The sequence below is a fragment of the Styela clava genome, chromosome 10 (assembly GCF_964204865.1).
Source record: "Styela clava chromosome 10, kaStyClav1.hap1.2, whole genome shotgun sequence".
NCBI lineage: Eukaryota > Metazoa > Chordata > Ascidiacea > Stolidobranchia > Styelidae > Styela > Styela clava.
In genome coordinates this window covers 1510130-1528941 of record NC_135259.1, presented here as the reverse complement: position 1 = coordinate 1528941, position 18812 = coordinate 1510130, and the positions used below count along the sequence as shown (strand labels likewise).

General features: G+C 34.1%; 2 protein-coding genes across 2 annotated transcripts in view; both read right to left on the bottom strand.

Moving 5' to 3' along the window:
• LOC120338032 (complement component C9-like) overlaps positions 1-18812 on the bottom strand; it is a 90153-nt gene that overhangs the window by 31613 nt on the left and 39728 nt on the right. The window lies entirely within an intron of this gene.
• Positions 5038-11972, bottom strand: LOC120337895 (cytochrome P450 2B1-like). The gene is made up of 9 exons (XM_039405797.2): positions 11658-11972; positions 11210-11355; positions 10884-10986; positions 9905-10014; positions 9448-9569; positions 8526-8647; positions 7243-7387; positions 6679-6839; positions 5038-6189 (listed from the first exon to the last, which is right to left on the bottom strand). The coding sequence occupies exons 1-9, from the start codon at positions 11931-11933 to the stop codon at positions 5875-5877; spliced, it is 1500 nt and encodes a 499-aa protein (XP_039261731.2). The 5' UTR covers positions 11934-11972; the 3' UTR covers positions 5038-5874.

Here is an 18812-nt window from a genome sequence, read left to right as displayed (position 1 = left end):
GTGGCCAAAGTAAAATCTTGGTAGAAACTTGGTTACAGTACTTGAGAGGACAATATTTAAAACTCCTAAACCTGAAATTCCAACAATCATTGAACAACACCTGGAAACGCTGACATCTGTTCAGCCACCCCCACCAGTGTTGGCATTCAGAAGTCTTTGTCATCACTAGATGAATCACTAAGGAAAGTGAAAACCCAGCTATCCTCCTTCAGCATATTCAAAGATGAAGTGAGGGAGATTGAAGAAGCCAAGACTACATCTCAAAAATAATTTGATGAACTTAGTGCCTACTATAAGCGGTGGCGCGGCGGTGTGGCTCAACGTGCTAAGCGTTAGGAATACGCTCGCCACCGCACATCTAATTACTCTGCGTGGGTTCGCAGGTTCGAATCCCATGCAGGGATGGTTATGTGCGAGAGGATTGCTGGACTCCTCGCCGTCGTTGGGTGGTTCACGTAACCGCTGGTCGGTTACGGCTTCCTCCACCACCAAGTCAATGCTTCCGAAAACAAACAATATAACTAATCCCATACTCGACTTGGAATGGTAACCGGACGAGAGGCCGTGGTTCGCCATATGAATAAGCCGTCTTATCGACTTTCCTCTCCCCCGGAATAAATATGTAAATCATATCCTATCCTATATGGAACTGAATAACATAACAGCTAAAAATAATAGAAAAATATGTAAACTCAAAATATCGTTGAATATCTTGAGGAAGAAATACGATGAAGTTACGCAATCCCAGTTACGTGTAGCCCCCTTTTATTTGCTTGACGGTAATTGGTGAATATTTTGCAAGTTAATCCGTAGTCAGCGGGTACCCGCGTTTAGAAATAAAACATTAAAAATCGCGAAAATTAATTCTAGAGAGAACTATGTTTCGCAGATGTCAGTAGCGTCATAATGGTTTATATGTACAAAAACACGCTCGCATGTAGCGCCGATCAAATGCATGAAATGTGAAACTATTACTTGAAATTTATGTAGTTGATTTTTTATTGCCTTTCAATGATTATTTACATGCGCCGTGATTAGTGGCTGGCAAAATCGTATTTCTTAATCGAGTTATTCGAATATTTTTAACGAACACCGAATAATGAGTATTGTCATTTTAAACAACATTAATTGGGTAGTGACAATAAATATTTTTTTTGTTTTCGGATTTTACTAAAAGACTGAAAACAGTGCGGCGTTTTTTATTTCTTAATTTTGTCATAATCGAAGACCTCAGTAAATTTTTTGTCACCGCGATCGTTTTGGCGGCCGGCATTCCAACTAATGTTTTAAACTGTATTAAATCACTTTTTTTTTTACTAGCAAAGATTAATTCTTACACAACGGCGGATATCGTAGTTTGGTTTTTATATTTTGGACAGAATTGTGAGTTCACACCGGCGAAGATGTTAAAGACAACTATTAGAGTGCAATAGTGTATTCACAACTCAAATTTATTTTGTTCTGGTTTTTTAACTTATGTGTAGTATTTGTATCACAGTTTTTGAATTAAGGTCCCAATTTTAAGCAAACAATCTTATCAATACTGAACCCGGGATGCGATGATAGTGAAGCGGATAGTTAAAATTTCTATCTAGTGGTTCCCAAACTTTTTGGAGTTGCGACCCACTATTTATTACCATAGCTTATGGCGACCCATTTAACGTTATTTTTTTTATGACAAAACACAGAACACAGCTATGGCTAATCATCGCAAAACTATCGTGTTTCCTCGAGAATAAGACCTGGCCTAAAAATAGGACCTAATTCGAATTTTAAAAATGATTTTAATTAAACTCTAACCATAAAATAAATTCAAAATGTGTGTGAGAGGAAAGGTTCAATGACCTGAGGTAAGGTGAAGATCACACCCCTATTCAAGATTGTGTGATGTCACAATCACAATTATAATAGTCGTCACTTGATTTTTGTATAGGAAATACAAATAAAAACAATGGATGTTGGTTTTTATATAATGTTTATCAAAAAATCTCGTGAGTTTGTACAATGTAATTTTATTTTTGATAAATGAACACAAATAACCGCTTCCAGAAAAAACATTGTGTTATTCTTCAAAAGAAAATAAAGCTAAATCCTGTCTAAATTTCTGGGAAACACGATAAGAAGTGCTTTACAGTGTACAAAACTGCTATGCGTAAAAAAGCCACATAGTCATTCTTTGTGTAGCAACTTTTTGTTCCTTTGAGAAGATCGTAAAAGGGAAGCTTTCACAGAATAAAATTTAAATTCAATTTAATTTCTTTTGTTTTTTTGAAGATTTACGTATTCGAGTCGCCACCGATCCTAATAACCAATCAAAGCTCTCTACATCTTTTCACGACCCACTAAGATTCCTTTTGCGACCCACCAGTATGGGTCGTCACCCATAGTTTGCGAACCGCTGTTCTATGCTTTTAATTTTAGATCGTGTCCGTGTTACTTTTGTATTAAATAAGGTGACCGAAGACTTATCGATCGAAACTGCGGTTTCGATTCATGACTTTATAGTGACACCGCGTGTCCCATCACTAATTAATTAATAACTAGCTAATTATACGACATAATTAATCCAAAATTAATAGGCTTCTGGTCCGAGATATGATGAACGCACATGCAAAATTTGGAGCAGATTCAACTTCGCCTTCTTGAGATATCGCGTTCATCTAACAGACAAACAAACAGACATACAGACAAATACCTATTAACATACTTACCGATCTTAAGATCGATAAGTAAAAATTCCGAAAATTGGCAGTCTGTTGAATACTCAGTGTTGAATATTCACGTAACTCAGCTTTTGGGTTAAAATACTTTTTTTTATTGATACCAAACACGTGAAGAAATTGGCAATAATGCCATTACTACGTGGTCAAAATAACATTTCTCCCCAATGTCTCGAAAAATGTCCATAAAATTATTTACCTGTCTTACTTAAATAGTTTGACGTTTCGAAATTTACAAAAACGGTGTTGACACGCTTCATGCAAAATTAGGAATTGAAAAATATGACGCAAAAAGGCAAGAAAAATCCTTTTTTCACATTTATCGTCGGTAAATTCTTACCCCCAACTCGTTGTAAATTAATATTAATAAATTCTATTTTGCTTTTTAATGCCTGTATGCTTGTTTTGTCATATTCTGAAAAGTTATCACGTGACATTTGCAGAATACATAACGGTACTGCGTTCTGCTTTAATTTATTGTGCTAATAATCTTCGGTCCACCACCTTGCACACAAAACTGTTTATTGTGCATGGTCATATTATTCAGCATTGATTTTGATCTGTTCGTATTCATTGAGGCGTATCCCTACTAACCAGATGTATTTTGCACCGATCGATACCTGCAATAGCAATGAGCGATCCAACTTGTTTCCATATAAATAACGCTTGATTGTTACTACATATACATAGCATGTATGCAGGACAAACGAGCTCATTGATTTTCAGTGGTAAAGGTATTCAAATATATACAGTCTGCTTACGTTCTCTTGACAGTCTTTATTTTTATTCCATTATGTGATTATAACTGTCAAATAGAGGATTAATAAACTACAAGGAAAAATTACTCCGCGGTAACTAAAATATGGTAAACGCCAGGAAAGTTCATAAACTATACAAATAAATATTAATCTCTGCATTTCACTAATAATAAACGTTGATTTTAATATAAAAATCTAAGCGAAGTAACCCAAATAAGTAAAGCAAAATGTTTACGACGAAATATACGTCTAACCTTTTACATCGAAGTGACGATGTTCTGCGATCTTTTAAAACGTTATAAACAAGCAAGTCGACTGGTACCTGAAAGCATACATGAGATCGTATACCAAATAACGCATTCATTTCGTCCTACTGCGGTTTCCAGAGCAAGAAAATTATTTCAGAAAGCCTGCCTGCTTTCTGATATTAACAAATGGGTTAATAAATCTTGTATATATTAAGCTTCAAAAAATAGAATTTAAATACATGCAGGGTCACAACTATCGCCCATCGCAACTCATGCAAAATAGGTATGTACAATCCAAATAAATATAGTTAGAAATTACCTGCTTGATACTTTTACACAGACTTTGGTGTCGAAAAAATTACGTAGTAATAATTTCTATTCTTTTAAAGTAGAAATTGGTGTCAATTTATGGCATTTTTGGTATCTATCTATCCCATAGCTTTTCTTTGTCACCTCTAAACACAGATTAACATTATTCGGACAATTATGTGGTCCCTAGATGTAAGTACATTACGACTTCCAAGCAAAATGATGAAACGCTTAAGTATTGGGGTTAATTACGACCCATATGGCTATGTCTCACACTTGAAACGTACCATTTTTTTTGTAATCATATCAATCAATTGAAACCAGCTGATTTGAATATTTTTTAAAAATCACAGAAAAAAAAACGCTGCATTCGAAACCACAAAGTTTTTCGAAAAACATCGAATAAAAACGATGATAACCATCAAACGAGATTTATCATTATAAAAGCTATCGATAAAAAGTCCATTTCAGGGATGGAGATCAAAATTCGAAGTGGTGAACTAAAACAACAAACCAGACTGGAACAACCAGAGAACCAGATCGAAAATCGCATTGGCCGGTTGGTAAAATCACCGTATCGGTACGGCCGGACGGAAATGAATATAAATATAATTTCTGGTCTAAGAGAATCTGGACAATACACTGAATATGAAATGTTTTCTACAGAACTTGTCAAGTTAGTAGGATACAGGACATTTTATGTAGGTGAACTTGGAGGTATGGCTAGCAAACGATTGAAAAATAGGATTTGAAAAAAATTGTACGTTTTCAATATATTTTTCAACTTGGGCCGAAATGTGGTATTTAAGGACGTCGATTTAAACAATCGATAGACATTGTGAAAACAATTTGATTATAAAATACCCGCGAACAACAATATTCTATATTATTCATATTTCTATATCCTACCTATCCTAAAACGCAACAGTTATCTACACTAACAGTCAAGATCTGTTTGCGAATGCGAGTATTTATCAAACTCGCCCATAACCTATACATAAACAAGGCATATTTTGGATTTATTCAAGTTTATCAACATGTTAAAATATAATGAGTAATTTTATTCAATTATTCAAAAGTAAACAACGTAACTATATGCTCACCCGTTTCGAAGGAACAAAGTGCTACACAAAGTACAAATGAACAATAATATCATGGATAGTTCATATTATTTTATGAGGTTTCAATAACAATACAAAAATAAAAGCAAAATATAGTAATGAAATCAAAAATACTACAATATCTTTATGTAATTTGGCTCTCAGTATATATATTGAATCAGAATCGAACTTGATAGTGCGTAAAATCACTGTTGGTACCTTTTCATTCAATTTTCCTTGATTCAATTTTGAAATTGCAAAACGAAAATATTATGCAGCTTTTTAAAAAAGCATAGCAAACTTATCTCAAATTTTTTTGCTGATGAATTATAGATTTTATTGTGACAAATTATAAAAAACATTAGTTGCGGGCTATATCACATACTTTCGCAGTTACCCAAGTTTTAAATATTGTGAAATCCAGATTTTGGCACCTACAAAAAGGGAGTCTTTCTATGAGCATTTGGAGTCTATGCGGCCACAGAACTTCACAAACTAAGAACACATTACTGCAACAAAACATAAAAGGTTTATCAGGGAGAGCCAGGCTTTGAAGTTCTAATATTTCCAATAACAATCATAAAATGGTATTTACAGTAACTTTCACAAATATTAGAAAATATTATAGAATTTGTTTTAGTGTAAAAATATTCCAACTACACGCCTCATATTTGGACTTTAGAATATAAATTCCGTTGTTGCTTGGTTAGCCAGTTTAATACTAGAAAGAATCCGATAATTAGCGGCTTTCAAATCTCACTTCAAAGTCTGGGGGCACGTACACGACCCCAAACACACCGTCATTTAGAGAGGGCAGATGGTGCTTGCTGCCGGCAATTACATTAAACCTCTGAACAATTGACGTTAAGAATAGGAAAAGCTCAATCTTAGCCATCTGATCGCCCATGCAATATCGGGGACCGAAAGAGAATGGAATTACGTGAGAGTCTTGCACGAATTTACCATCCTCGTCTAAAAACCTATCTGGGCGAAATTCCTCGGGATCTGCAAAATGTTCTGGGTCGTGCTGCACGGCCCATAAGTTGGTCAACACCTGAAATAAAAAGAAGTTTACAGATGGATGGCCGTGCTAGAGTTGGCTTCTGTCATCTAACCAAATGCATTTAAAAGAAATCATACACGGCATTGTGGCGGAAAGCGCCTTTGATGAAGGGTAGAGGATATCAGGATGATTGATGTTCTTTTATCGGATTTTAATCCTACCGCGAAAAGATTTGGGGTGAATTTTGAGCGTACAACTCGACCATAACACCCACGGATTAAATTCTACTCTATGCAGATGTTTGTGTGGGCTGAGATCAATATTGGCAAACAATGACAATGAGGTTTAAAAGTTCGCGAATAGAATTCAGTGAAACGTTGTTTTATTTTCATTATGTTCTGAATGAAACGTGTAAATATTTTTTTATTTTTTATATAAATTTGATTTCAATCAATTTATTTATTTATTTTTGTGGTGAAACATGGGATGTTCACATCTCATAAGCCGTGTGAATTGTATTGGGGCGCCTGACACACTCACCGGAGTATCTTTCGGAATTTCATATCCTCCGAAGGAAGTATCATTTGTAGTTTTATGAGGCATGCTGAGAGGTACAAGAGTACGGTGTCGCAATATTTCCTGCAGGAATGCGCATGTATAAGGCATATCTTCTCGATGTTTCATAGAGGGCACTCCTTCACCTGCATAAATACATAAAAATTATTCGTAAATATGTATTTCCATGTGAATATTAAAAAATGTTTGCGCATGAACATAGAATCAGAGATCTAAATGTTCGGATGCCCACATGCACCAAATTTAGACTAGAGTTATTCAATATGTTTGGAGTAGTTGATTCCCAATTTTTTTACAACATATTCCGAAATAGTTGTTTGCTCAACCAGGGCGATAAGCCATCGATCACACAAGTGGTCGTAAACTAAGGTATCATAACAACTGTTGGTCGGTTACATATAAGTCTTAGCTTAAACTTACTGAATATGAGGGAACACGCAAACAAAATGTATTTCTAATAACAAAATAATTCACCACAAGCTACCAGCATTGTTCGAGCTTACAATATTAATTTTATTCACAACATACCAATCACTTCATCAACTTCCCGCTTAATTTTTTCCTGGTGTTCAGGGTGATTTGCGAAACATAAAATGCTCCATCGCAGCATAACGCTGATGTTCACGCTACCCGCAACAAATAATTCTCTCATCAATTGGAATATCTGTAATTCCTGTAAAGAAGACAAGTATATATATTAGGATTTTCAATGGGCTAAAAATGGCAAAAACATGAATTAAATGAATATAATCGTTGTAAATTCTAATCAAGCTTTTTTTTTATAGTGGTATGTCGTTAAACAAATAAAATTTCAACAGTGTAGTGTGTGTATTAGTGTGGCTGAAACTATTTCACACAACAAAAAGTTGTCATGATGATACCGAGCTTGCATAACTGCTCTTAACTCTAAAGTGATCCGTGGTTATCGATCATCTGTTGCAAGTTAATAACAATTTACTACAAACATAGAAAAATAACGAAGAAGCACGGTTGATTAGTGACGCGTGAAATCTTTTTTGGATGTACTGCATATATCAAAACAACTATAATTAGCGTATACTCAATCTCTACGTGGGCGCACTGAAGAAAAAGTTACGGGGTGTTACGTTATCAAGGGAGTAGCTGGATTTTTTACATTTTAGTCACGCTCGACGTCTATGCAATATTATAGCTCCAGGTGTTTATAATTTATACACGTGTATTTTAAAACCGGGATTTTGCTGATAACAGCCGGAAGTTTACGTTTTCGCGAAACATACTAACAAAATACTATATACTCGTACAGTATGCTCGAATTTTAATTGCCGAATCGTTAACTTATACATCCATGATATAAAGGCAACAACGATCCATCGATGCTTTAAGCTTTTCCACACATAGCAATGCTTCGATTCTGTTTACAATTTCATTTGTACTTTATTAATTGGAAATTGATAATGCTATTAGCCAACAGCAATGAGATGACTACTGCTTTATTTCAAATGAAGTGTTTGCCGAAATTATTAGACTATTTTAATACGACAATTGAACATTGTTGCCGTACACCAGTGTATTTGTTTAGCTTTAAATCAAGATGGCTGAAAACGACAAAGCATCACCTCATCATAAATCCTTTTTCTCAGAATAAATTCTTGCAGATAATTTGCAATCATATTCGTAAATTGCCCCAACTGTTGATGGTATTTTTTCTTTACGATGAAAAGCTTATTTTACATGATGGAAATCATAATTTATAGCGAAAGGATTGAGATGCCACAGAACCTCTACAAAGTTGAAACTAAACAAAACCATATATTTATCTTTCATGCTACCTTGAATACTGGGTCCTTGTTGGATTTTGATTTCATTTGGTTCAGAAATGTATCGACAAAGTCGCGTATGTCTGCATCATCGAAGTTATTTTTGTGGTTTTCCAGTAATTCGTGAAGAATTTCTAAAAATGCAATATATATGAGTAGTTTGTTTGTACAAATGACATGTGCATTGTGGCCGGTAAATAACAAACGTTACAATGCTCTTATGAACAAGACACCGCTAACTAAGTGCCATGACCTCTGTTGGGGAAGTATACTATCCGGTTACACGTGGTGTACACAACCTAACGCGGGTTAGAAGGGTCACTCGAAATATAAACACTATTGCCAGTAAAACTGCAAGCTTTCTCATTCATGGTCACATTTGCGCAAATCCTCTACTTATCCGTTTCCCTTCAGTCTTATCACGCAGTCCTTGACGAAATTGATTACGTTTCTCTCTTATCAATCACACTTAAAACCACTCGTGAACGGCATTAGATTACGATGTTTACACTAATTTAGTACAACTTCTCGGTTATTGGTGACTTTGACGCATTACGAAATTTTTCTGTGTAGCTTCCTTACTCTTATGATTATCAACGTTGCATTAAATATTTGAAATATAATATTTCGTGCAAAAGGGTTGTATACACGCTCACTCATTTCTCACTCAGATCTAACATGATTTTTATAAAAAGCCCGAAATAGGCTTCGAGATAAATAATCAGATGAGTTGATCATTTTCAACCGACAACTTCTTGGTTAATTCATACTGAACACAAGCACAAGCAAGAGTCCCACCAGAATTACAACCCAATGAACAACGTTATACAATGTGTGATGACAAAATCTAAACTTAATACAAATAATATTATATTTGAATATCTAGTACAAAGATAATTAGTTTCCTAAAATTTAATAAAATCATTCGTCATACCAAAAGTTTTGTCAAGATCTTTGCAGAATGAGCCATAAACGTCGCGAAATCCAGGCAAGAATCTGACTATTGGAGCAACAATCAAGGCAAGCACGGAAGGCGTCGTTGTCTTCTTGAAAAATCTGTACATGGTATTTAGTATGATGGCAGTGCTAGTATTACTTTACACTAGGTTGTTATTAAACTAATAAGAACTCAGATACAATCGAGAAAAATATAAACAAAATAGCCAGATATAAATAATTGGGCATTCTGAAACATTTTAGCTTTTCTCTATTACATAAAAGGATTTATCTGCATAATAATTATTTCTTCAAACTTCTATTTCAAATATTTCATTTCATGCTATATTGTGGTTAGTCGGGTAAATGAAGGGTCGGGTCGGGTAACCCTAATTGAAGTGCGACAAAATGTAAAATGAGGTTAACCAACCATTAAAATTTCTAGTCTGACTTACGTTGTATCGAGGCAGTCAACAAGTCTACAATACGTTTCGTTATTATAAGGCATTCGCGATCCCAGCAATAATTCACATACTATGTTTCCGGTTGCTTTTACAAACAATTTCTGTGAATGGAAATTTATTATTTTGTAGCAATTTATTGACGTCATAATCAATTCCATATCATAACTAATTGTGTCAGAGCTTATGAGTTTGGGTATTAATTTCTTTTCGAAGCATACAAGTTCATGTCGGAATATTAGATATTTACCTTTTATTCCCAAATCGGCTTCGCGGTTTCTATAAATAAATGTATAATTTACCCTAGGGAAATGTTTAATTTAACCTTCATGCAGAATTACACAATAAGCAATATCGATCATTCGCAACCTATGGCCATTGATTTGATCATTACCCCACTTGAGTGGTTCATCGAGTGTAACACACGAGTGTAACGTTACAGCCAAGATAATCATCATACTCTTTATGGTTACAGCGTGCTTATCCTGCTTAGTTTAAAGTTTTCCATCTTAAATCCATTTGTATCTATCTTGGAAGATTCAGGTTAAAATGTCAAGCGATGCTAAAATATTTCCATTTCCTATACCTAAATATAAGTTTGACACATGGAAAGTATCGACTGAAATTCATCTCGCTCTATCGAAATCTTAATAAGGAACATCATTCAGTATCAAGAATTCTGCTTATATTCTATTCTACTATATAAAAGTGAGCATGTATGTATATATCCGACAAGTAAATGGGAATACAAATAAACAATGAGTGCAACAGTTTAGTTTTAAAGTAATTTGTAAAGTACCCAGGCCCAGGAAGTGTTACTGCAATTGCTCCTGGATCAGTTTACAATGGAAACTGGATCTGCTAACAAAAATCACGAGTGAAAAGAAAGTAAGTCGTTGCAAATGGGGCTGAATTAAATGCCAGTGCAGGGCAAACAGAACCAAGCACATTCTCATTTGTATTTACCACATACCTGTGAGTTGAATGCCTTCCTGCCTCTAGACTCTATGTCCTCTGCAAGATAATTAACTTCTGCCAAGATCAAATCTTCAAGACGTTTCTTTCCTACCCCCAATCTGTGCCAAGACAATACCAATTTATGGTTAAAATACTCACACTTGAATCCAGTGAAGTTGAAGTTGAGTATATAAGTACACAACAATTCCAGCATTAGAAAAAGTCTATGATATCACCTATCTTTATTGTCTTTATGAATGTATTCATTAATGGAGGATTGTGAAGCTAACCACCTATAGGAGATTATGCTTTCGATCATTCTTAATATAAAGAGTAACTAACTCTCTTAAGCATGCCACAGCAAATTTTTTCTGACTTTTCCACTCCGGTCCGTGATCTCTGAAAATAATTCCATGTCCTTGCCCCATCTGCCGCAAAAGTAAAACATCTGGGCGACCGGAAAAGTCGTCGTTCTTTTTTAGTAAAGCCTGAAAACCATAAAGTACCATTGATTTTTTGATACAGTTTGCAACTATAAAGTCATTTATACGCTGAAGTTTCAATAAACTTAGTTGTTCATGTGATACAGACACGCCCTTCTTTATCTTTCAATAATTTTTAGATACCATAATATAAATTAAAGCAGATGAAAAAATTTCTTATTTAAATTAATAATAAATTGACATGAATTTCGTCACAAGCTATTCCAAGTAAAGTTTATTTAATTTCTTTTTACATTCAGCATTGCAAAAAACACAGTCAAATAAGAAAATTATTATAAAACACCAACCTCATGTATTGACTCATAGTCATTTAAAATCACATAATTGTTCATTCCGATTTGAATTGAAAAAACATTTCCGTATTTCTTTGACAAAGCCGTCAATGTGTTTGACGGATGTTCTCCTAGTTGAGTCACGCAGCCCAATACTGGAAGACCTTTAGGTCCAGGTGGATAATTTTTCTTATGAGTCCGTGAATAGTAGAAATAGAGACTCAAAGCGAATATACCAACTGTAGGAATGAGGGACTCAATCCCGACGTATCTATTCATCTGTTCTATCATATTGACTAGCTATTATCCTTAATAAAATATACGATTATAAAATATAAGTTTTTTCAATGATTAAGAGTCATGGCTTACATTTTTCACAAGAATAATATACAGTGACTAAACACATTAAAGTAAGTTTTAATTAAGATACCTTAATTTGATTGCAACTCGAAATTCTGATTTTTGCGTATGAGTACTATTTAACTGATCGGATTTCCAGATGGGTTTCACGTAAATTGTACATTTATTTATGTGAGCCAGTAAGCTTATAACAATGCGTATTTATCTTTGCATCTAATAAAATTTTTACTCTCACCTTTCTCTGTTTTTATAATCTAAATAAACAGGACCTTGCGTATACATTAATGTGGTTTAGTATCTATGCATTTTGAACGTGGAATTCAACACAGCGCCGATGCGCGCACAACATGCCATTTTTTGGGTTATGTTTTACACCACGTATTGACTACGTATTCCAATACAATGGGTACATCAACTTAGCGACTAAAACATTCATTTTGTTTCTATAACCTAATAAACTGAGAAAGCTTATGAAAGCTTATACAAACACTTGAACGAGTAGCCTACTGTGCGTATATAGTGCATCTTCGGCACTGTAACATAAAGTATTGGTATCATACGCTGCACGACATGCCTCTTCTTCACGAGAGACGTCTAGCAGAGGTGTCCGCATGGGTATGCGATATAGTATATTACATTTCTTAATTGAAGAAAAAATCACAATGAAATAAAAACCTGTTGAGTCAATTAAGTCACAACATTATCTTCATATTTATATCCATCATTATAAAAAAAAATACAGCAAATATACCTGACTATCCCGCAGGCTTTATATCCTTTGTTCCAGTTTTGTTTGTTGATTTATCGAAACGCAATTTAAATGTGGGAATATACCAGGAAAACTTTAACAATTTCGACACTTAAGCCACAACACGTTCTCAAAATATTTTTGTATAATATACGCCTATCGCAACATTCATAGAATATATAAATCATAAATCTCTCAAAATTGAACTGACCCAACTTGCAGATAATATAACTTTTCTTTTTTATTACCTCATATTGATGCAATGAAGCAGATTTTGGATTGGCAACGAAACATATCTAATTCAGTTCATCACATAATATCACATTCAAAAATGAGACTACCACTTGACCTTATACTATATTGAAATTATTAGACCTACATATTCGTTAGTTTGTTTATACCCGCAAAAAGTTATGTGCAAACTTGCTGTATCTATTCATCTGTATATACACAAACCATCACCACTGAAGGCACACCTAATCTCAACCAAATCGTACTCATCAAGTGTTCTGTCATATTTCTCTCACTTAAGATCTCCATTTGTTTTCTTATTTGTCCAGAACAAACATCGCTTGTCCAACACATAAATTCTCTAAGACGTAACGATCTTAACAATTGGCATTACCAAATCAAACATGGTCGCAGCTGAAATTGTTTCTAAAATCTTGCATCAGCCGTGAGTCATGTTTGACGGCGTGGCAGTAATATATTATATTCTTGACAATGGTTTATAAATTTTCGCCGGTGTTCGACAGGCTGAGATTGATGTAGGTAGAATATCGACCCAACTTGGCCGCCGATTAGATTATATCCCTCGAGATCGATTTTTTTCTGCGTTTAACTTGCTCGTTAAAATAAATTTTAGCCGCAAGTGACTGTTGAGATTTTATTACCTGGTCAATGAGCTCGGTTTAAAGTATTCCACAGGATTATCCTCACGCAATCTATAATTTCTGTTGCTTAATTTCCTGAACATATGCATATGCCAAACGCACGGATCGACTGTCATGTTCATTGTTTATTCTACGTCATTCTATGATATTCATATTATGGCTCCAAAGTCATGAATTAAATTCATAAAAATGCGTCTGTGTCTAAATATAAGCTCGTGCACTGTATAAAAGTTCGTATTGTGTTGATTACAAAATCTGCATCACTACTTTGTAACGTTTATTAACGTTTCCCAATGTAAAAAAATGAAGGAATGCATAAACGTTGTGCAGATAACAATCGGGAAACTCATCCATTCGTTGCTACCATATCAATCACGGTGATAAATATTGTTCAACACAAAACAGATGCAATTATTTGTTGTCGATCAATCGCGTCTCGCTGGTATTTTTACCTCACCTCTGATTTTCTGGATTATCGCGGCTTCATTGGATCAACGTTAGTCTTATGAATACGATGGATCACAATTTCAAAGTTTTTATGTTAAAATAGGTATCGTAAATGAATTTTTTTTTATAAACTTATCCATTTACTTACAGGTAATTGGGCATACAATCCGACTGATGTGCTAGAAAGCCGCAGTATCATCAAACGCGGAAAATTAAAGCGGATTAGATCTGAGTCGATGAGAGTGTCATCAAGATTAGTGATATCTCTTAAATATTGTTTAGTTTTACCGAGTAAAATCTGTTGTCTCCCCACAATTATAGCAGCCAGGACTTAAATCTGACAAAATCTTTGTGGTCTTTATATAGAAAACAATTCAAAATTAATTTGATAATTCTGAGCAATTTTCAAATGCCTTTGTATACGGTTACATTTTTATTCCGGATCTGACAATGATGCAAAATCCAAATCTACTTTTGAACTTGAACAACAATCAAATCGTACTGCAGTCTTTATATATAAAGGGCACAATTTTATTGTAGATTGCCTCAACATCATTCTACTAGTGTCTACATGTACACACTGCATCTCGTACGCTTGTCACGACACACATAATCGTATCATTATGATCATACACACATCATAAACAAAAAGTATCCTCGGCCAAAATTCTACGAAATACCAACCAGTACTTTAGAGAAAAGTAAAAAATTTCCCCAAATATTGTCATATTATTAGGTAAGATTATCAATATGATATTATGTACTTACACCGAAACATTCGACGTCATGGAATGTTCTAAGTAAAACAAGGAGCAAAAATAAAATATATTTACTGACGAATTGGCACTCGCTATTGAACAGGCGATGGTTTGCGGTACCGCACTCACTCCAGCACGATGGCAAATGAAATCTCTATCCTGTTATCTTGATCAGTGTGTGGTCATGTAGTAATTTAGAAAATTTTGTTTGAATTCAACGTAAATAAAAATGATGAATATAATATTTTCATGGCGAAAATGTGCTGAACATAGTTATACCACATAAAATTGTTTAAATTTATGGGATTATGAATTATTATCTCAGTCATTACTGATAGTCATGTACATACTTTCCAAAACTAAACTGTCACGTGTATAAATAATAATCACGAAATAACCCCAATTTTTTTTAATGAGTATATAAAATCTTTGAAAGTTAATTGAAAGAAATGTATTCATGGGCTCAAAAAATTAATAATGAGGTGCACAATTTATTTAAACATTTAGCTCAATTAACAGGAAGTCGCGTCATCGATAAACGTTTGTTGTTATTTCATACCTTATTTCTTACCAAACACAATGGGAATACAACATATACTTATTGCAACATTTAAACTGACCTAGAACCCAATTAGAGCAAAAGCAACTCACCTCCACCTTTATATGCGACCAGCCGCTTAACACCTCAGTTAAAACTGAAGTCGATTATAAAAATGATTTAGCTTTCTCGTCGTGCGAGGTAATTAGTGAGGTGATTACGCCGATACAGAAGCGTGCTACAACAATTAGAAAATAGAAAAGGCTACGTGCGATATGCACGATCGTTTGTACTTATTGAATAATTTTCTTTTTTATTACTATTGCCACAAATTGCGAAATAATTTTTTCGATGACATTGGTAACCACATCGCGTGCCTGTGTGCCATCGTAACTTCGCTGAAAAGTGATACCATTACACCACGTTAGTTTTATCAATTCAATGATTTACTTTGACGTTTTATTGTTAAAGCATGTTAATGGATACTCATTTGTCTTTTTGTACAAATAGGTAGACAGGTGTCCTTCTATAATTGTCTAAAAAATGTTTTGTAGAAATTAAAGATTCATACTAAAACAAATGTCCAAATCCTACTATGAGCTATATTTGGAACGCGATCATCTCGAACTTTTTCCTTTACAAGATTTCATTGTCTAATCACTAGATATAGATACTCGAAAATCTTCTATGCCAAATGTTGCCTTTCCTAGTTGCAAAAAAATGTATTGTTTGAAAACTATCGGCAATTATTTTCAATCCTTCTATATCAATCATCTCACGCAACGAAGTTCAGGATTTTTTGAAGTTGAGTAGATAAAAATAAATTTTTCGTGACAAGATAAACGAATGTAAGTAACTGTAGTATTTGGATAAGGTAAATAATCCCATACAGCATCCAACCTATTCAGGTCCAAAGCGCGTGTGTGTAAAATACGGTTAATTTAATATAAATGCTCACTATGGTCAAACACGGTCCATTATCTTTTCCACCCCAAAAGGCGCTCATGCCGGATTGACTATTTAAGTGTTTTTTAACGCTAATCACATAAATAACTAATGCATATCTAAAAATTTATCTTACATAAAGAATCTAAATTGTTTTAGATATCCTCAAGTATTGAAAAGACCATATTTAAGTAACCCGCATGAGGCGCCTAGCGGAGAACAGTGGAATTGGACGATTTAAGCACTTTCTGCTATCTTTAGTTTAGTCAGTATTCGTGTGTTTTTCTAGCAACTTGACACGATTTTCGTTGACAAAGGAAGAACAATTTTGCATTTATTCGATTGAATTTCATTTATTCTTAGTCGGTCTAATAGAAAACCACACTTTTAACCTACATTACAGAATCAATTCACCCTTGCGTACGAAGTTGACCGAGTTTAAAATATGTAATTGGCACAACTAAAGCTGTAAATTATTGCCATCTCCAAAATGTAGCCCCAATCCTCCAAAATAAATACTGTGCAGTTTATAAATATCTACTAAAAATCATGATTGCTGAATTTTAATCTTCTGCTGTTGAATATTTTTGTATATTATTTCATTACAAGCGAGCTACTCATTTTTTTTAAGTTAAAATCAATGTATCGATGCTTTTCTTTACCGATCCATGTTCAATGTGTGAAACAAATCAGTCATTGACTTCATATGTATGCATGTGGTAATCACGCAATCCACTGTATGATGACCAGGCCCAAAATCCTTTGGTTATAATCATACACGATTGGAATCAAGATCGAGTGGGATAATCAGATGGCAATCATGGTTAATTCTAACGCTTTAACGCTTCAAAAGGTAATGTGGCCTGACCAGTCCTGCACAATTTACGGCACGCGGACCGCTTGTGGTTTTGAAGATTGTTATTTTTTGCTAGAAGGCTCTTACTTTCATTTATTTCAAAACTTCCTACTCTATGTGATTCGTTTTTGTGTGGTAACTTCTTCAAAATAAATAAAAAATATTTGTAGCTGTTCTGTGACCTCTCTCGTTCTACGCGAGAGTTCTTTCTCGCAATTACTGATTAATAAAATTATCATTTCACTCTTTGAATCTTCGAAACAAACGCGTTTACGATAAAAAAAAGGTCCGAAATAGTGAAAAATATAATATTTCTCAGCTTCGTTCAAGTTCAAAACATTGCAAAAAAATAATTGGGGCTTATTTTAAGAGTGGTTTCGCAAGCAGGCGCCTGTAACCTGAGATATATGTCTTAAACCATCATTTTGATTCAAAACATTGAACAACCTGTTTTTTGAAAGTACCGATAGAGAATTTTAGCCTATAGTCTGTTACATCTATTTCTACACTAATTTTTGAATATTGCAGTTAAACTGAAACTCCTAAGAAGATAAAATGATCATTGAAATATTTGCTTCATACTTGAATTTCTGAAACACAACTGAAAACTACTAAATATAATTTAAAAACGAGAAAATGTTTACAACTAGCCCGAAAATCTGCCTGAGTGACAAAAGTGTCTGAGCAGATGAGCAAAGCTCTATTGTTACGTACCTTTTTGCCTCTCACTGATTGACCAATGTTACGAAGTAAACATGGAAGTCAATGCTCGGGGAAAATCGAAAGCAACCCGGACTTAGCATCAAAACTGACAAAATCTTTGCCATCTTCATGAAAAATAATCCAAATTTAATTTGATAATTCTAAGCAATTTTTAAATGCCTTTGTATACGGTTGCTTATTTTACTCCGGATATGACAAGAATGCAAAATTTAAATTTACTTTACACTTGAACAACAATCAAATCGCACCGCAGTCTTTATATATAAAAGGCACAATTTTATTGTAGATTGCCGCAACATCATACTACTAGTGAATACATACACCACGTTAGTTTTATCAATTCAGTGGTTTAATTTGACGTTTCATTGTTAAAGCATGTTAATGGATACTCATTTGTCTTTTTTGTACAAATATGTAGACGAGTGTCCGTCTATATTTTGCTAAAAAATATTTTGTAGAAATTAAAGATTCAGACCAAAACAAATGTACAAATCGTACTATAAATCATATTTGGAACGCGATCATCTCTTACTTCTCTCTTTACAAGATTTCATTGCCTAAGCGTAGATATGAATACTCCGACTGTTGCCTCTCTAAGTTGCAAAAAAACTGAATTGTTTTAGAACTATCGCCCAATTTTTCCAACTCCTTTCAATTATTTCACACGCCGAAGTTCTAAGCTCAGTGAGGATTTTTTGAAGTTGAGCAGATAAAAAATAATCATGAAATAACCCCAATATTTTTGATGATTATATAAAATCGTTAAAACTTAGTTAAAAGAAATGCTTTTATGGGCTCAGAATAAAGTGCACAATTTATTTGAACATTTAACCAAATTTTGTCTACGGGCAGAAATGTTTAGAAATAATTACTTATTGTAATTGATTCAATTGTATAATTAT